General features: G+C 35.9%; 1 protein-coding gene and 1 long non-coding RNA gene across 2 annotated transcripts; one reads left to right on the forward strand and one right to left on the reverse strand.

The window, feature by feature from the left end:
- Window positions 1-286: 286 nt before the first annotated feature.
- Window positions 287-1,622, reverse strand: LOC131157932 (uncharacterized). Its single transcript, XR_009137353.1, has 2 exons — window positions 1,451-1,622; window positions 287-834 (listed from the first exon to the last, which is right to left on the reverse strand). It is a non-coding gene; the product is annotated as an uncharacterized LOC131157932 (long non-coding RNA).
- A 2,227-nt stretch (window positions 1,623-3,849) lies between these two features.
- On the forward strand, window positions 3,850-5,154 carry LOC131157933 (pectinesterase inhibitor 3). The gene has a single exon (XM_058112400.1). The coding sequence runs from the start codon at window positions 4,363-4,365 to the stop codon at window positions 4,951-4,953; it is 591 nt and encodes a 196-aa protein (XP_057968383.1). The 5' UTR covers window positions 3,850-4,362; the 3' UTR covers window positions 4,954-5,154.
- The last annotated feature ends 14,708 nt before the right edge of the window (window positions 5,155-19,862 follow it).

The following is a 19,862-nucleotide window of genomic DNA, read 5'->3' on the forward strand; positions in this document are numbered from 1 at the left end:
GCACTATGGGATGAAATGCTAAAAGGATGTAATTTCAATCTTTTAGAAATATCTTACTCACAAACTCAATTTTTTTAATCTCAGCACAACAAGCACCTCAAGTTTTACCACAAAAAATTAAAAATTCAAATCATAAAATCTAATTCCAAGCTATCAAAGATGTTGTAACAAAAATAAAAGATTAAAAGAATACAAATCATAGAATATAATTTCATGCTGTCAAACACAAAATTTCATATGCATTCATCATTTATTCAAATAAATTTAATATGCAAAAATTCAAACATGAAAAAACCTTAACCTCAAATTGGGGGTTCTCAAAGGATGCTTCAAATCACCAAATATACTTCAATATAACCAAATTCAACCTACAAATACTAATTTCTACTACAAACAAACACAAATTCAAAATCCGAACCTTCCCAACGTTCGGATTGTATTTTGTGGCAAAATGTTTAGATTGTACAATCCAAACCCAACATTCACCAGCAACTTCCCTGCTATTTTCTAGGAGTCTAGCTCCTCTCTATTAAGTAATGTTAATTTCTTCCCTTCTAAACTTCCTAACAAATAGTTCCGTGAAATGAAGACCATACTTTCGATCTATAGCAGGGACCGTGGATGGTGAGAGTTCTCTGTAAGCCAGCGAGGACCATGGATGGTAATAAAGATGTGTTTCGGGAGTTGGGTTGGCCGAACGTCCAACTGATGCACAGAAGCCGTGTCCGCATCCTGACTTTAGCCTGATCAGCAAGACCTAGGGGAGGAGGACGCTGATTCGTAGGTTTGGTGTCGTATTAGGGGGTCTGAATGGCTCGTTGGCGGCTAGAGTTCCTATGTAAATAAAAAAAATTAAAAAATAAAAAATAAAACTCATTATAACCCAACAAAAGCTGCAGAAAATTCAAAAAATAAGCTTGGATCTTAGTAGTAAATGAGCAATTCATAAATAAATGGTTTGAAGATTCACCGAGACTCTTGTAGGGGAAATATCAGTTAGGCATCAATTTATAGCCGGATGAGGCAAACATAGCACTATGGGATGAAATGCTAAAAGGATGTAATTTCAATCTTTTAGAAATATCTTACTCACAAACTCAATTTTTTTAATCTCAGCACAACAAGCACCTCAAGTTTTACCACAAAAAATTAAAAATTCAAATCATAAAATCTAATTCCAAGCTATCAAAGATGTTGTAACAAAAATAAAAGATTAAAAGAATACAAATCATAGAATATAATTTCATGCTGTCAAACACAAAATTTCATATGCATTCATCATTTATTCAAATAAATTTAATATGCAAAAATTCAAACATGAAAAAACCTTAACCTCAAATTGGGGGTTCTCAAAGGATGCTTCAAATCACCAAATATACTTCAATATAACCAAATTCAACCTACAAATACTAATTTCTACTACAAACAAACACAAATTCAAAATCCGAACCTTCCCAACGTTCGGATTGTATTTTGTTGCAGAATGTTTAGATTGTACAATCCAAACCCAACATTCACCAGCAACTTCACTTTACGTCAGATCGCCTCTTATGTACCCTTCCCCCCCCCCCCCCCCCCCCCGCGCGGGTCCTCACTGTTATCTTCACTCTCGGCCTCCTTACAAATTGTAGAGAGAGGGAGTAAGAAATAAAATATCAAAGCAAAACAACGTTACTTCAAGCGGCATTTTTTAGGCGTCATGCGTCAGCGGGCGGTGACCTCTCCCAAAACAAAAGACTCTGGATCATTCATCTTCTTTTATTAAAAAACTTTGGACCATCCAGCGTCTTTTATTACAAAACACTAAAACATCCAACGTCTCTTCTTTAAAAAATGATGGATCATCTAACGTCTTTTAAGACGCATCAATCGTGAAAATAAAGTTCCACCCGTACTTTTCTTAAATATTTTTAATTAAAATAAGTTTAAATTTGAAAAAAAAAACTCCAAAATGTTTGATTGGTGACAAATGATGGGAAATCATTTTCCATTTTAAAAGCAGGCAGGGAGGAAGCGTTTGAGCCTTTGCCTTTCCCAATTAACTGACCCCCTTTCTTTTGTGGCAACAACTGCCTCTCTCTTTATCTCTACTTCACATGCTTCTTCTTCTTCTTCTTCTTCTTTAACTGCATATGCATGTGAGGACTGAGGAGAAACACAGAGCACAGAAAAGAACAGGAACAGGGATTTGCATGGTTGATTGCTATTATTAAAAGGCACTGGGTATTAGCCTGTCGATCTCCATCCAGTCGTCCTTTATATCCAATGCACCACATAATTATTTGCGGCTGTTGGCCATCCAGTCGTCCTTTGAACCCATCAAGACCATCTTATTGATTCATTAGATACTGTGTGGAATCTATTAAATTTGATTGCATTTGAAAAAATTTTAATATCATTTTATATTATACTTTTTATAAATTTAAAAACAAAATTCAAATTCTTGTTTCGAGCATGGGGCTAATTTCGGTAACTCTTTGGAGTTCTTAAAGAATTGTATGGTTGCAAAAAGTATTTTTCGAAATTTTAGTTTTTGAAGAATTAAAAAGAATTATCTACAATTAAAATATTTATATAAAAAATAAGAAAACAATAAAAAAAATTGACGCTATTCACTTGAAAAAGAATAATTATTATTTTAATTTTTCATATAATTACAATAATACCAACTTTTATAATTTTCTACATTTTATGGGAAAGTTTAAAAAAGAAATTAAGTTTCTTGGTTTTTTTTTTTTCTAAATTTTTGGTTTGTTATATAGTTTTTAAAAAAATTGAAAAGCAAGATATGATTTTATTTTATACTATCTAAAAATTTATAAATGAACAATGAAAACTATTCTCTTTTTTTTAGAACTTAACAAATATTTTAATTTCTGCTTTTTAAAATAAAAATCTGGAAACTATAAAAATTAACCAGGCATTTAATCATTTCCAAAAAAATAAAAAAAAAATGATAAAAATTATTTTTTGCAACTAAATTGAATAGTTGTCGATTTTTTTATTATTAAAAAATATTAACATAGTCCTCATTACTAATGCAGCAAGTAAGTGGTGGTATCAATTCCTTCATTAAGAAATTATTAAGTTAAATAATCTAATCACGTTAGATTTGAAATAATCAATCATATTTTCTGATTTTAAAGATTTTGAATAAAAAATGAATAGTTTAATCTAAATTTTCTTATAATTATTTAAAATTTAAAAATATAATTGATTGTCTATAATATGACATAATTAGACTATCTAACCTAATAATTTCTCCTTGTTCATGATCATATTCAATTGAACTATTGATTGGTTACCAAGAAAATAGACAAGATTTCTCCTTGTAAAATAATTTTGATGGAATTTGTGCACAAATTATAGATATATTTTTTTAAAGAGAAAATATATAATAATTAATGTAGTTTATAAGGTGTTTATGATCATCTTTTTATGTGAAAAATTAAATACTCTATCTAATTGTGGGAAAAGAAAAGTTTCCAAATTTAATTTTAAAATTTTTAAGTAATTATAAAAGTAATGTCATATTTTTTTTTCCAACATAGGGAGATATATTTAGGTTGAACTTTGAGCTTCTTAGATTATGTAGAGAGTAGCCTCCAACATAATGAAGGTGCAAAAAAAAAAAAAAAAAAAAAAATATTAAATATGTTCTACAACTTACCAGGAGAGATGGCCTTTGACAGGTAGAATTTGAAATTGACTTGCTAAGCCCATCCATATTGAAACATCCTGAGAATGTCTTTCACTTTCAATATTTTGGTTGAATTAAAAGATAGAAATAAACCACCATTGCCATGAAGGAAACCATTATGCAAACTTTTTCCTCACAATGTTATGATCTAAAAACAATAATCAAATTTGCTAATGAATTATTACATCAATTAATGTCTGCGATAACATGTAAACTATTATGATCATAATAATTTTTCTCCTTTAAAAAACATTATAATAATTAACCTTTTTTGTAAATTAAAATAAAAACTGGAGTGGCTATCCCCATAATAATGGCCGTCACACACAATATACTCGCACCAGCCAAATGAACCGGAATTATGGCGCATTCAGTTCAGTTGCCGACCTGCAATTGAGGGTAATTCCGCGCCGCATTTACTACTGCCTTTCTTCAGCCGGACCCATTGGCGGAACCATTTCCCAAAATTGCCCCTTCTTGTCAAGACAAATGGCAGTAAACGACCAGTTCTCACTTTAGGAAGAAGCGCCGCTCTCGTGACCTCCAGGGCTCTTTCGTAAATAAGTCCCAAATTCGACACCATTTTATCACATGCTCACACATCCAACGCACACTAAACCAACTAACCACGCCTACTCGCCGCTCCACTGTCTCTGCACAAAATGGAATCTGCTACGTTTCTCCTCCGTATCTCTCTTTGTCTTCTCCTTTTCTTCTCTCTCTGCTCGAAATCTGAAGTAGCCGCCGAAAAAGATCTGGTTCAGTCGTCCTGCGCGCACGCCAGCTATCCCACCGTCTGCGTCAAGACGCTGTCGGCTTACGCCGGCACCGCCGAGACGCCCGGCGAGTTGGCCGGAGCTGCCGTGAACGTCAGTCTCGGCCGCGCTCGGAAGCTCTCCGGCTACCTTTCCATGGCGGCGGCGGGGCTGCGGAGCGGGAGCAAGAGGGTGCGGGCGGCCGTGAGGGACTGCTCGGAGCAGATGTCGGACACGGTGGACGAGCTGAGGCGAACGCTGGGGGAGCTGAAGCAGGTGGCCAACGGCGGCGCTGGCAGCGGGCAGTTCCGGTGGCACATGAGCAATGCGGAGACGTGGGTGAGCGCGGCGCTGACAAACGAGGATACCTGTCTGGACGGCTTTGATGGCGTTGATGGGAAGGTGAAGGCGGATGTGAAGCGTCGGATCAACAACGTCGCTAGGGTTACCAGCAACGCGCTGTACCTGATCAATCGCCTCGACGATGCCCATCCTTAGAGATAGACGGTTCTGATTCTATCACTGTGCAGTATCTACGAGCCTGCTGTGTTTGTTTCTTATTTTCTTTTTTCTTTTTCTTTTTTCAGAACTTTTTTCTTGGGGTGTTTTAGCTCTTTTGCCGGACGCTGTATGTACGAATTTTCTTTGTTTTACTTTTACTGCCTCTATATGTTGTGATGAAAATTTGACTGCTTTTTTTATGGTGGGGGGTGCGACGTACTATCCAGCTCTGACAATATTGTCTTTAGATGGGTCCAGTCTCTCATTTTTTATATATAAAAGACTAACGTCCACATGCGGCCATCGCTCTCAATAATTAGAGGAATAAAAATTAAAAATTAGCCTTTCACGAGTTCAGGTGTTCAAATCCTTCCGAACTCGTTTTCGTTCTTGGACTCCTAAATTTATCCTTCCTTTGAAGTTGTGGGGTCAACTTTAAGGGACGCAGGATTAGTCACGTGGACCGTAAAATGAACGCATGGATGTCTGGTGCGTATTTCAAAAAAAAAATTAAAAATTAAAAATTAATAACATATTTGGTTAATGTTTACAAAATTAATATAAATTAAAATTTTAATTAAAAAATACACATTTTCATCTTTAATTTAAAATATTTACAAAAATATAACTAAAATAATAAAATTACAAATAATGCATATTAAAAAATTATTATAATAAAAATATAATTTATTATAATTATTTTACTTAATTTTTTAATTTTAAATTTTACTTTATAATAAAAATTTAATTAGACATTACAATTGATAAGAGTAAAGGTGTTTTGTAATTGTTTTTATTATTATTTTTTTGAAATTTACGCATACTTTTCTTTAAATTATATTTAAATTTATATGAAAAATTATTTTTAATTTTAATTTAAGTGTATAATTTGATTCAAAAAAATAATTTTCGGATATTAAAATTTTTGACAACACGTTGTCAAAATAATTAAAAATCATAAAATTTGTTTTTAAATTTTTTGACAAACACGTGAAAGTCGATATCAGAAACAAAAAATTGACAATAAAAATAAACACATTTTTATAATATGCTTTTTGTAACGCCCTCAAAACCTTTCATAATAATTATAAAAATGACATCATCATACACTACCTCTAATATCATACATACACCACATCCACAGACCCAACGAGGTCCAAGACAATACCATCTCATAATTAATTTAAACAAACAACAGAATCAAAATATTCGTCTAATATCATACATACCAGAGTACTAACCCTCAACCTTTTTCTCAATATTTCTCAAAATATATAACAACTCAAAGTGTCCAAAAACCTTTAGATATAAGCAAAAATAGTGTTCTACAAACACTCACTCTCAGCTAGTACGTTTAGGTCCCGCCCTAAAGGTCCTAAACTCGATTTTCTATAAGCCCGTAAGATGAATTAGGTTATTACCAATGTGTGGCTAATATGAGTTTTGGTGTAGAAAATATATTCATCCATTTAAAATGCAAAGTATTGTACACAGTACTCACACCAGTATATTTAAAAATACGTATATTTTCTTTCTAGTTCACAACTTAGCTCAGCAATAGCCCCATTATATAAATCTACAATTATGTAAATAAGAACCTCCCTTATTGGACTATCATAATCATATCATGTAATAATCCCACATGATCGGGTTGTGCGGTCCGAATACGGGATTTAACCTTGTCTAACTTACCACTAGGTTAAGTCAAACATATCGCGTATGTAGTTTGATTTGCCTACCGCAGCCTGGTCTGAACTCCAGAGGCGGTCCACAACTCTTCGCAGGCCAAATCGATGTCAACTACCAACACTCTCAACATGGTGTGATTGTACTAACATATATGTGTGTGTGTGTGTGTGTGTGTGTGTGTGTGTGTGTGTATCGTCTGTAGTTACGGTACCGAGCATCCACTATCCATCAAGGTTCTTAGAACATACATTACAATTTACATAATAAAATAGACAATCTATTCATATATTTCAACACATATTTCATATTTATAATTCTCGACTCATATTTCATGTTCACAATTCTCAACACATATATCATGAGCATTCCTCCCCAACATCTCAACGATGACATTTCAACAACCACGTGATCAATATATCACCGTGGGCTCACAGTTTCTGCATTAGTCACAACATTTCCAAGCTCAAAGCTCATTATATGTAGACCTCAGTATAAAACCAGTATTCTGTATATTAATCCACTATTTAGTATAAAAATCCCAATTTTGCTATGCAATACCACATCAAATAATCCACCGTTTAATTATGCATTTAAACAATAAGACTCTTGCCACACTATTTAAATATTAAATCGTAATATAATAAACTTTCTGGGGAAAATATATTTTCCTAAAAATAAGGGTATGATCATCCATAAAATTTAGTTCAACTCAAATACATATTTTACTAGTAAAACAAAGATGATCACCCCACTCACTTTAGTTTTTCCCAAATCCAGGTATAATACCAAAACAACATTTTTCATATGCTTGATTAAATCCAGAAATCACATGCAACATTCCTATATCATATACTATAGTTTAATCAGTTCACATTTCAAAAATAATTGGCATAATCTAATCACCTTACCTGTTCCTAAAAATATGTCTAAAATGCTTGGAGGACGGAACCCCATCTTTCTTAAACTTGCCGAGGGAAGTGAGCCAGCAAGCCAAGAGAGGAGGGAGAGATAATTAGAGAGCGAGAGCGGATCCCGGGCAGCCTTAGGAGAGAGAGAGAGAGAGAGAAACCTAATAGAGAGAGAGAGAAATGGAATTTATAAATTTTTTTATGTTATCTCGGTACTTAAGGATGCTCAGCCCGCCTGAAACCATCGACTATTTTCCTGAGCTTTAAGAAACCGTCGACGATTTGGCTACTTTAAAGGTTTTGATTGTTTGAAACTGTCAACGGTTTTCCTGAGACTCCCTGAAACCATCGACAGTTTGGTCATGTGCCAAACCAATTCCTTCATTTCTTTCTATTTTCTTTTCTTTTATTTATTTTCTTTTCTTTTCTTTTCTGGGTTGGGGTTCCTACATCCTCCCTTCATTTTAAGAATTTCTTCCTCAAAATTCCCATCTGACACTTATAATCACTCATCGAATTACCGAATCGCTCATCTGCCTCTAGGAAGAGTCGGCAGCCACCCATATAGCGGCCACATCCCAAATTTATTAATAACCCTCACTTATGGCGGAGGAATACTGCGGTTACATAATACATTTTTAGGAGATTACAAATAGTTAAACAAAATTCTCCCAAAACCGCTCAAAACATAAAAATCGAAACCTATAGATTTACAATCACTCAAACCTAACTAGATAACATACACAAAACAAATATATTCACAATCAAACTTTTACCTAAACGGCTTCACTTACCTGAGCCGTCTCACTTACCTGCCTAGCATTGCGTCTCGTTGAATAGCTGCGGGTACCTCTGATGTATTTCCTTCTCTAGTTCCTATGAAACTTCCTCCACTACGTGGTTACGCCAAAGTACCTAGGAATTTTGGTGTTATCCCAAGAGGGGGGAGTGATTTTAAAAATTAAGTCCTTCAAGTACTTATTTTGAAAAACTCTCAATTACAATCTTGCAAGCTACTTAGAACTAGCTCAACGTTTTTCAATTAATCAATCTAATGAGTGATTTTTTCAATCAACCAATTTTACCCAATTACTTTGTAGACCTACAATATATTTAAAATATTCACAATATTCATACAAATAAGATTACGTGAAAATTAAATAAAGGTAAGGATAAGAGAGATACAAACTCGATTTTTACGAGGTTCGGCCAACCCCAGCCTACGTCCTCGCATTGAGTAACTCACTTAAGGATTCCATTAAAACACCGCTCCTTTAATTGGGACGGAGCTTCCCTTACTGTCTGCTGCTTACAAGAGGTGTAGCTTCCTCCTCAACCCCAGTTCACAACCCGAACTGTGAATACAATATAAAGATTACAGTTTCAGAAAAACTCAAAATGCTTTTAACCAGGTTACCGAGTACAATAGAATTCCTAATACATAATCATATGATGAAACATGAAGCTCAATATGTACATAACTATAAGATCGTTATATGAGTAATGAGATGCTTCCCAATTTTACTTTTTAATCAATATCTCGAAAAAATAATTTCTTAAAAATGAGTGCTTTGGAGATCTTAGGGTTTGATGTCAGATCACTTTACGCAAGAATATAAAATACGATCCATTGTAAAAATAATCTTGAATAACACACAGATCTATGTTCTTGTTATCAAATATGTTTTGTAAAATCAAATCTTTGAATAAATTTATGACTTGAATATTGCAAAGATTTAAACAATATTTTCCAAAAGATATTTCTCAAGAATATGTATTTAGAAGCTCTTAGAATTTGCAATCCGATAGTTTTTGCAATAACCAAATACCAAATCTTTGAATGAAAAATATAGATTTGAATATCTCAAAGATTTTAGTTTTAGAAAAACTTTTCTCAAGTATTTTATTCAATCAATGAATATAAAATGCACAACAATGATTTTTGCTCCCAAGAAAAAATATTAAATATAATGAATATGGGAAACAAGAAAATATGATTTGAATGCTCAAAATACTCAAACCTCAATACCAACGACAATTGAAAAATATGTGTGTGAATGCCTTTAGATCAAAGTAACAAATGCCCAAAACTGGATGTAAATCCTTTGGAGTGCAGGCACAATTCAGCAATATGTTCAAGGCTCTCAAAATGTAGGCAAAAAGTTCGCTCTGAATAGTATGCAAAAAGTGCTGCCCTAGGGTTTAGAGATTATTTTTATAAGTGTTCTCGGCCCTAGATTAAGTTTTGGCCGTTGAATCAATTAGATTAAGTAATTTCCATGCATATCCTCACTGAGACGCCATTCTACACCACGACCTTCGTCGACAAATGGGTACGTTCGTCGAAGAGTGTACAAAACTGGTTCGTCGAAGAGTGTACAACACTGGTTCGTCGATGTGAACGTGAGTTCGTCGATGAGAGCACTATCTTAGATTTTTTAGCTCTCAGTATTTTTTAGTCTACGAGAAAAAAACTGTTCATTGTCGAGTGGTCTTCATGCATTCTTCAACGAGGCCTCTAAAATTTGCCTTTAAAATTCATTTAACCTAGAACTAATGTAAATGAAACTTTCATGAAATGCATGAGTCCTAAGGTCAGTCTAAGGTATATTTGATCTTCAAATTATATCATATGACATATGTAAATACATTCAATTCTAAATGCCCATTCTCGTTGAAGATCTTGAACTTGAAGCTTGCTTCTTCATCCTTATACTCTTCTAGTTCTATGGATTGAGTCAAATGATATGTACTTTAGGTTCCTCATGGCTTCCATATCATGCTTACCATTCGTGCATTCTAAATCATGATCCTATTCACTAACTCAATTGCACAGGACAAATACCAAGTGATTTGTCATTATCAAAACGAGATTGGACTTATAGAGTCAACGACACTTTCTCTAATGCGTCCTTTTTAGTACAAAGTTCTTGTTCCTTCCGATCTAATATTCAACTAGCACTTCATCATAGGATAAGGTATCTCTTATTTCCAAGAATTCATAGCTTATTACGTTGAAGGATCTAGGACGTATTTCCTCAACAAGACACGTGAAAGACATCATGAATCCTAGACAAAGTTGGGAATAATGCTATCCTGTAGGCAACCAGACCAACCTTCTCCAATATTTCGAATGGTCTGATGTACCTAGGGCTTAGCTTACCCTTCTTTCCAAACCTTATAACTCCCAACATCAAAGCAATCCTCAAAAATATCTTATCCTTTATCCCAAACTCTAGCTCCCGTCGGTGAGTATCAGCGTAACTCTTCTGTCAAATTTGAGCTGTCTTAATTTTATCCCTGATGAGTTCGATCTTTTCAGAAGTTTGTTGCATGATTTTTGGCCCCAAAACCTGCCGTTCACCAACCTTATCCCAATACAGCGGAAATTGGAACTTTCAACCATACAACGCTTCATATGGTGCCATCTCGATATTAGCCTGATAGTTGTCATTATAGGCGAACTCCACCAGTGGCAAAAACTGAGTAAAATTACCTCCGAAATCCAGCAAATATGCCCACAGCATATCCTCTAATACCTTAATTTTTCTCTCTAATTGCCCATTAATCTGCAGGTGAAATGTTATGCTACAGTAAGTTGAGATCCAGGTGAGTCGTGGATCTCGATATGAAACAATGGACACAAGCATGTCGTGAAGTTGAACTATCTCCTGCACATAAAGTTCTGTCAGTCTATTCATGGAATAGCTGACTTTCATCAAAACGAAATGTGAGTCTTTGTTAAACGATCCACAATTACCGAAATGGCATTTTTTCTATGCAATGCTGACGGTAACCCCATTACGAAATCCATAGAGATGTGCTCCCACTTCCACTTAAGAATATGAAGTGGCTGTAGTGGTCCCATTGGTCTTTGATGCTCTGTTTTCACTTGCTGGCATATCAGACACTGTTCCACGAATCGGGCAATCTCCCTCTTCATGTTGTTCCACAAGAAGGATTCTCGCAGATCCCTATACATCTTTGTACTCCCTGGATGTACGGTATAAAGAAAGTGATGAGCCTCCTCCAGAATTGTCCTTTTAATCTTTGCGTCATTAGGTACACATAGTCTGGCATGAAATCTTAGAACTCCTTCATCCGAAAAATTAAAATTTTCCTGTAGCCCACTCCGTACTTTCCCCACAATTTTCACCAACTCTACATCTTTCATATGAGAAGCCTTAATCCTTTATTGCAAAGTTGGTTGGATTACCAGACTAGCAATGAACGTTTGATGATCTCCCTCTACTAATTCCACACCAAACCTTTCCAGATCCATCCTTATTTGCTGTTGAGCTACCACTACTGAAGCTGACACATTCACTGACTTCCAACTCAAAGCATCAGCTACCACGTTAGCTTTTCTTAGGTGATAATTGATGGTGTAGTCATAGCCTTTTATGAGTTCTAGCCATCTCCTATATCTCATATTTAGCTCCTTCTGTGTAAAAATGTACTTAAGGCTCTTATGGTCTATGAAAATTTCACACATTTCGCCATACAGATAGTGCCTCCATATTTTCAATACAAAAACCATTGTTGCTAACTCCAAGTCGTGCATAGGATAATTCTTCTTGTACTCCTTGAGCTGCCAAGAAGCATATGCAATAACCTTTCCCCATTGCATCAGTACGCACCCTAGCCCTTTTCGAGACGCATCACTGTAGATTACAAAACCCCCTTCTCCTAAAGGAATTGTTAGCACCAGCGTAGTGATAAGTCACTGCTTTAACTCTTGGAAGCTCTGTTTAAATTCATTTGTCCATTCATATCTTACATTCTTCTTGGTCAACTTTGTCAGTGGGCTTGATAACTTAGAAAAACCCTCTACGAATCGGCGGTAATATCTTGCCAAACCCAAGAAACTCCTGACCTCGTGGGCATTCTTCAAGTTTTCCCAATCCACTACTACCTCTATCTTGCTCAGGTCCATATAAATACCACCTCAAGATATCACATATCCTAGAAATGCTACTTGTTCCAACCAAAATTTGCATTTGTTGAATTTCGCATACAGTCTCCTTTCGCCCAACACCTGAAGTACTATCCTCAAATGATCCTTGTGCTCCTCGAGACTCTTTGAATAAACCAATATCGCCAATAAACACCACCACGAACTGATTTAGGTACTGATGGAAGACCCTATTCATCAGGTCCATGAATGCAGTAGGCGCATTCATTAGTCCGAATGGCATAACCAAGAATTCATAATGGTCATACCGAATTCAGAAAGTCGTTTTTGGTACATCCTCTAATTTAACTTTCACATGATGATACCTAGATCAGAGATCGATTTTCAAGAAAACCTATGCCCCCTAAAGCTGGTTAAACAGATCATCAATATGTGGCAATACGTACTTGTTCTTTATCGCAACATTATTTATCTCTCAGTAGTCGATGCACATCCTTATTGACCCATCTTTCTTTTTCACAAATAACACAGGTGCTCCCCACAGAAATGCACTGGGTTGGATGAACCCCTTGTCCAACAACTCCTGTAACTGCTCATTTAATTCGTTCAAATCTATCGGAACCATTCTGTACGGAGCTTTAAAGATCACCGTCATTCCCAGAGATAGGTCGATAGCAAATTCCCCCTCAGGCTCAGGAGTTAGCCCCAGCAAATCCTCCAAAAACACGTCAGGAAAATCCCTCACTATCGGGATATCCTCCAACTTTAGTTCTTTCATTGGTGCATCTTTCACACAAGTCAGGTAACCCTGACATCCTTCCAAAAGTAACCTTCTAGCTTGCATGGTTGACAGAATCGATGGCGAGGCACGCTCGCACGACCCCACGAATCTGTACTCCTGATCCCTAAGAGGTCTAAACACCACCTTCTTCTTATAGCAGTCAATACTGGCATAACCGAAAGCTAGTCAGTCCATTCCTAGAATCATCTCAAATTCGTGAATGTCAAGGACCACCAGATTAGCAGGCAACGTCCTTCGTTGAATACTGATCAAAAAATTCTTAAGTACCCTTCTACATACCACTATGGTTCCTGTTGATGTAGCCACTAATAAATCGACATCCAATGGCCGAGCTTCTATCCCATATAATTTAACGAACTCCCGAACTACAAATGAATTGTGTCGCCCCTGAATCAAATAACAAAATAGCTTTATGTGAAAAAATTAAAATAGTACCTGTCACCACATTGTCAGCATCCTCCGCATCCCCCAACGTAAGTGAATACACCCGTGCTTGGGCAGTGTTCCTTTGGTAGCCCCCTCGAGGTGCCCGATTGTGTCCTCGAAATTGATTAGGTGTGGGCACATCATTAGGCAGAGCACGACAGTCCCGTTCCATGTAGCTAGGTCTACCACATCGATAGAAGACCACCGCTCTAACTCGGCACTCCCCCCAATGCCCCCTATGACACCTAGGACAAAGAAGGGGTGATGGATTTCCTTATGGGGCTTGGTGTCCCACATTCTGTCGTTGGCCCACATTGTTACCAGGTCTCCTCCATGTACCTTGACTCAAACCTACATGAAAACTAGGAGGAAAGGGCCTCTTTCTATGACTCTATACCCTTGTGCCCCTCTGCCAACTCATCTCTACTACGGTGGCTTTATCCACCAAATCTGAGAAATCCCGCACCTACAAAACTGCCACCTGCTCATATATCTCCTATTTCAAGCCCCTCTGAAATCCCTGCACCTTCCTAGATTAATCTGGAATCATGTATGGGGCAAAGTGAGATAGTTCCACGAAGTTGGAGGCATACTGCTGTACTATCATGTGACCTTGGGTCAGGCTCAGGATCTCCTCCACCTTAGCATCCCTAATGGTGGTGGGGAAGTACCGATCAAAGAAGATCTCCTTAAAACGACCCCAAGTTAGTGCTATGGGTACCGACCTCTGCTCCTCCAATAGTTTCACCACTAACCACCATCGCTCGGCCCCACCCATCAACTTGTATGTGGCATAAAGAACTTTTTTCTTATCAGTGCAGCGCAGTATTGCTAGAATCTTCTTGATCTCTTGTACTCAATTCTCTACAATAATTAGGTCGACACTTCCTGAAAAAGCTAGGGGATTCATCCGAGTGAACTGCTCTATGGTGCAGCCTTGGTCAGCTAGCAGGCAATCCTGTCCTCTAGAATTCCGTGCAATTTGCGTCATAACTTGTTGGCCTACACTACGCAGTACTTGATTTGAATTGCTGCCACTCATACTGGAAGCCCCCACGTGGTTGCTACCTCCAGCATTTACATTTTTGTCCCCAGAGTCCATTCTAAAAATAGGACGGAAAAATTTTTAGAACTCTATATCATAATACAATCAGTGTTATCATTTAACTAAGAAACTATAAAATATACTATATCCTTGTATTAAGATACTCGGGCTACCTTAAGAATTTTCCTTACATAAAAAAATCAATTTAACATCCATGTTCCCAATTTAAGGTTGAATCTTACCACATAGAAACAAAAACTGACAATATTTTACCATGGCTTTCCTAAAATCGTCATTTCAGGAAAATCACATAAACCGTCATAGAATTCTTGCCTTTAGGTGGTAAGACAAAACCCCAAATTCCAATCTCAACCTCCAGTAATGCCTCACTAAAATCCTAATCTACCCTTTTTCATACCCTCATCAAAATCCATTCCTATACTCTAGTATTGTTATTTGCTAAAGTCTACAGAACCTAGTAACCTAAGATCTGATACCACAACTTTTAACGCCCCCAAAATCTTTCCATAATAACTATAAAAATGACATCATCATACACTACCTATGATACCATACATACACCACATCCACGGACCCAGCGGGGTCTAGGGCAATACCATCCCATAATAAATTTAAACAAACAACGAAAGTAAAATATTCCTCTAATATCATGTATACTATATTACTAACCCTCAACCTTTATATCAATATTTCCAAATATATATTACAACCTAAAGTGTCCAAAAACATTTAGATATAAGCAAAAATAGTGTTCTACAAATATTCACTCTCAGCTAGAACGTCTAGGTCTCGCCATGGAGCTCCTAGACTCGATTTCTTGTAGGCCCTGAAAAATTGATATATTTATTGGGGTGAGACACTTCTTAGTAAGACGGATTAGGTTATTACCAGTGTGTGGCTAACATGAGTTTTGGTGTAGCTAATATATCCATCCTGTTATATTAAAATGCAAATTATTGTAAACTGTACTCACACCAATATATTTAAAAATATGTATATTTTCTTTCTAGTTCACAACTCAGCTCAGCAGTAGACTCATTATATCTACAACTATGTAATTGGACTATCATAATCACATCATGTAATAATACCACATGATTGGTTTGTGCGGTCTGAAGACTGGACTTAGTCCTAGTTGGCCTACCACTAGGCTAAGTCAAACATATTGCATCTGTAGTCTGATTTGCTTACCGTAGCCTGGTCCGAACTCTAAGGGCAGTCCAAGGCCAAATCGACATCCACTACCAACACTCTCAACATAGTGTGGTTGCACTGATATATATATATATATCGCCTATAGCTACGGTACCGAGCATCCATTGTCCATCAAGGTTCTTGGAACAACATTGCAATTTACATAATAAAATAGTCAATCTGTTCATTGTTTTCAACACATATTTCATATTCATAATTCTCGACTCATAATTTGTGTTCACAATTCTCAGCACATATATCATGAGCATTCCTCCCCAACGTCTCAATGATAACATTTCAACAACCACATGATCAATATATTATCGTGGACTCACATTTTCTGCTGTTGACTTTATAGGTCATTCCTGGTTTTGATAATGACAAATACTTTTTGTTTTTGATGACTTTCAAGTTTGTGTGTAGGATCATTCTAATTGGATTATATTGATGGCATGCGGCAACTTGAAGAAAAGGAAGACCCCGACATATTTATTTGAGTCTGTAATTTTAATTAAGAAAAGGTTTGTAATAATTTGCATATCATGCATGTAGGACTATAAGCTCAAGATCTTAGAAAGACTTCAGTCGACTGATGTCGGATTTTTTTGGTAGTCCTTAGAATGACCTTAGATGGACCTTAGGTTCCCACACTAAGTGCACAAAACCCCAATTTAGTTCTCATATTATCAAGGGGAATTTTAAAGCAAAGAAAAGGACCTTAGGTTAAAATATAAAGGAATTCGGGTAACCGAACAGGCAAGTTAAAATTGCCTCTGGAGACCGAACTAGTACTATGTACTTTTCCATCGTCCTCGAGTGCTCGAACCTACAGTTCATTTTACCCTCGGGCGACCGAATTGACAAGTTTGGGCTACCGAACTTAGGGAGAGGCAACCAAATCACGGACCTTTTGGAAATCGCCTCGGTTTAGCAAACCAAACATACATTTGGGCACCCAAACGTTCAAAAGTTGCTTTTTTAATTAAGTCTATTTGGGCGACGAACCAAGGTTCAGCCACCCGAAAACTCCCAAGTTGTTTATTTTTTACGAAGGTTAAAATTGTTTAAACGTGGTTATTTTTTCTAATTGACTTTTAAACAATTCTAATAATGCCCTATGAGTCCTTAATGGTCATAATTTAGCCCATGTTTATATATAAGGCCTTATTTGCAAGATTAACACAAGATTAGAGAGTTTGATTAAGAAAATTTTCTCTAAATTTTTTGAAATCCCCTTCTTCATACACATCCCATATACTCATATTTTTATGATTCCCTTGACAAATCTTTTTGAGTGAGTATATCTTTAGAGATCCTACAAAGCTATTATTCTCATTACTTTGATTGTTTGTTGATCTTGTTTGAGAGTTTAGTCAAAGGTTTTTCCCCAGATTAACTAATATTCTTTGTGTGGGAAAACCTTATAGCTAGTGGGTCTTTGCACCACCATTGCAAGGTTCACTTGGCTTGCGTTGTTGATTGTGCAAATATTTTTCACAAACATTCTTTTCAAACATCTCTTGAGCTACATTTTAAGAAAATCATTTAAGAGATTTTTGTACATCCTTGTTGCAACTCTTTGAAACACTTGCTGTGATTGATTAACATTAATTGTTAGTTTCAAAGATAGATTATCTGCACACTCTTTGATATTATTGCATATTAACATTTGTAAGAGTGTAGTTGAACACATTGCACAAAGCTTATAATTCCTACCTGTTTGGTGTGCATTGATTATACTGTGCATACTGTAGTACATATCTGCTTGTTTGAAGAAGCATATTTTTGTGTACAAAAAATTTCAAATACATTTGTTGTATTCCAGGCATGGGCATGAAGAGGGAGACTAGCCCTATTGAATAGTCCTGAATTGGCTTAGACCCGGTTAGGAAAGCTAGGTTCACAATCCTGGTAAGGTGTAGGTTGAGGTTAGCCCCGCTAATTGACCCGGTTGTAACTAGTGTCACTCCACCCGTTAAGTGAGCATTAATGGAATCCTTGAGCTTGTGAGCTAGAGGCGGGGACGTAGGCACAATTGGCCGACCCTCGATAACATTTCGTGTGTGCACTTTACTTTTTCGTAATTTATTTTCTACACATGTATGTTATTTTATGAATGTCGTGCATGATTTAATTTCCGTATATTGTGCATTTAGGTTTATGTATATATAGAAAGACCCTAGGTTGTGAAATATTACTATTGGATTAGCTAAACTTAGGAATAAATTTTAAATACCCAATTCACCCCCCTCTTGGGGATACACAAAAGCTAACATCTGCATTATTCACAACATTTCCAAGCTCAAAGCTCATTATATCCAGACCTCAATATAAAACCAGTATTCCGTATATTAATCCACCATTCAGTATAAAAATCCCAATTTTTCTATGCAATACCATATCAAATAATCCACCGTTTAATTATGCATTTAAACAATCATACTCATGCCACACTATTTGAATATTAAATCGTAATATAATAAACTATCCAGGAAAAATATATTTTGCTGAAAATAGGGGTATGATCATCCATAAAATTTAGTTCAGCTCAGCCACATATTTTACTAGTAAAACGGAGATGATCACCTCACTCACTTTAGTTTCTTCCAAATCCACGTATAATAACCAAAACAACATTTTTCATACGCTTGATTAAATCCAGAAATCATATACAAAATTCCTATATCATATACTACAGTTTAATCGGTTCACATTTCAAAAATAACTGGCTTAATCTAATCCCCTTACGTGTTTTTGAAAATATGCCTAAAACGCTCAGAAAACGGAACCCTAGCTTTCTTAAACTTGCCACGGGAAGTGAGCCAACAAGCCGAGAGAGGTGGGAGAGATAATTGGAGAGCGAGAGCGGATCCTGGGAAGCCTTAGGAGGGAGGGAGGGAGGGAGGGAGAGAGAGAGAGAGAGAGAGAGAGAGAGAGAGAGAGAGAGAGAGAGAGAGAGAGAGAGAGAGAGAGAGAGAGAGAGAGAGAGAGAGAGAAATGAAAGGTATAATTTTTTTTTATTCTATCTCGGTACTTAAGGATGCTCAGCCCGCCTGAAACGGTCGACGTTTTTCCTGAGCTTTACGAAACCATCGATGGTTTGGCTACTTAAAAGGCCTCGGTTGTTTGAAACCGTTGATGGTTTTCCTGAGACTCCCTGAAACCGTCGACGGTTTGGTCTTGTGCCAAACCAACTCTTTCATTTCTTTTTCTTTTCTTTTCTTTTATATATTTTCTTTTCTTTTCTGGGTTTGGGTTCCTACATTTTTTCACTATAGAAAAATAGAAACAAAAAGTAGAAAATAAAAACAATGTCAAATAGACTGTAAGACTTTAAAAATTTTAGGAACATTCTTTAAAATTTATTAAAAAAAGATAAATTTTTAAATATTTTGCAAAAGGAAAAGTCAAAATATGAGTTTTATGTTTTTTTGGCAAATCTCAGATCGAGATTTGTGTCATTCTTCAAACCTCATGAGAGATCAATGGGATTTTTTTGAAACCTCAAGGAAGGTGTTGTTTTTCTCTCAAACATCTGAGATGTTAGTGTCTTTTGCACTTTCATAAAAGCTCTCTTAGGTTGATATTATTTATTTATTTTATTTTATTTTTTTGGAGTCAAAATAAAATATGATGGAATTTTTAAAAGTTATATAGAATTAATTATCTATAATTTTGTGTCCATTTACATTAAAAATATGTTAAAAAACAAAAATAATGGTGATAAGCTGTAACCGATATGAAATGCTACATTTTCCTCTTAAATATCATCATTTTATTTATTCATCATATTGTGCTTGTTGTATAATATTCTATAGTTACATAAGTATTAAGTAAAAGTATGATGTTTGGTAAATAAGCATAGTATTATTTTAAATTAAAACAAAAGTAGAGATATTTTAGAAA

The sequence above is a fragment of the Malania oleifera genome, chromosome 6 (assembly GCF_029873635.1).
Source record: "Malania oleifera isolate guangnan ecotype guangnan chromosome 6, ASM2987363v1, whole genome shotgun sequence".
Lineage (NCBI taxonomy): Eukaryota > Viridiplantae > Streptophyta > Magnoliopsida > Santalales > Ximeniaceae > Malania > Malania oleifera.

Excerpts from the sequence above, each read along its gene's own strand:
- LOC131157933 (XM_058112400.1), top strand. The coding sequence starts at position 4,363 with ATGGAATCTGCTACGTTTCTCCTCCGTATCTCTCTTTGTCTTCTCCTT.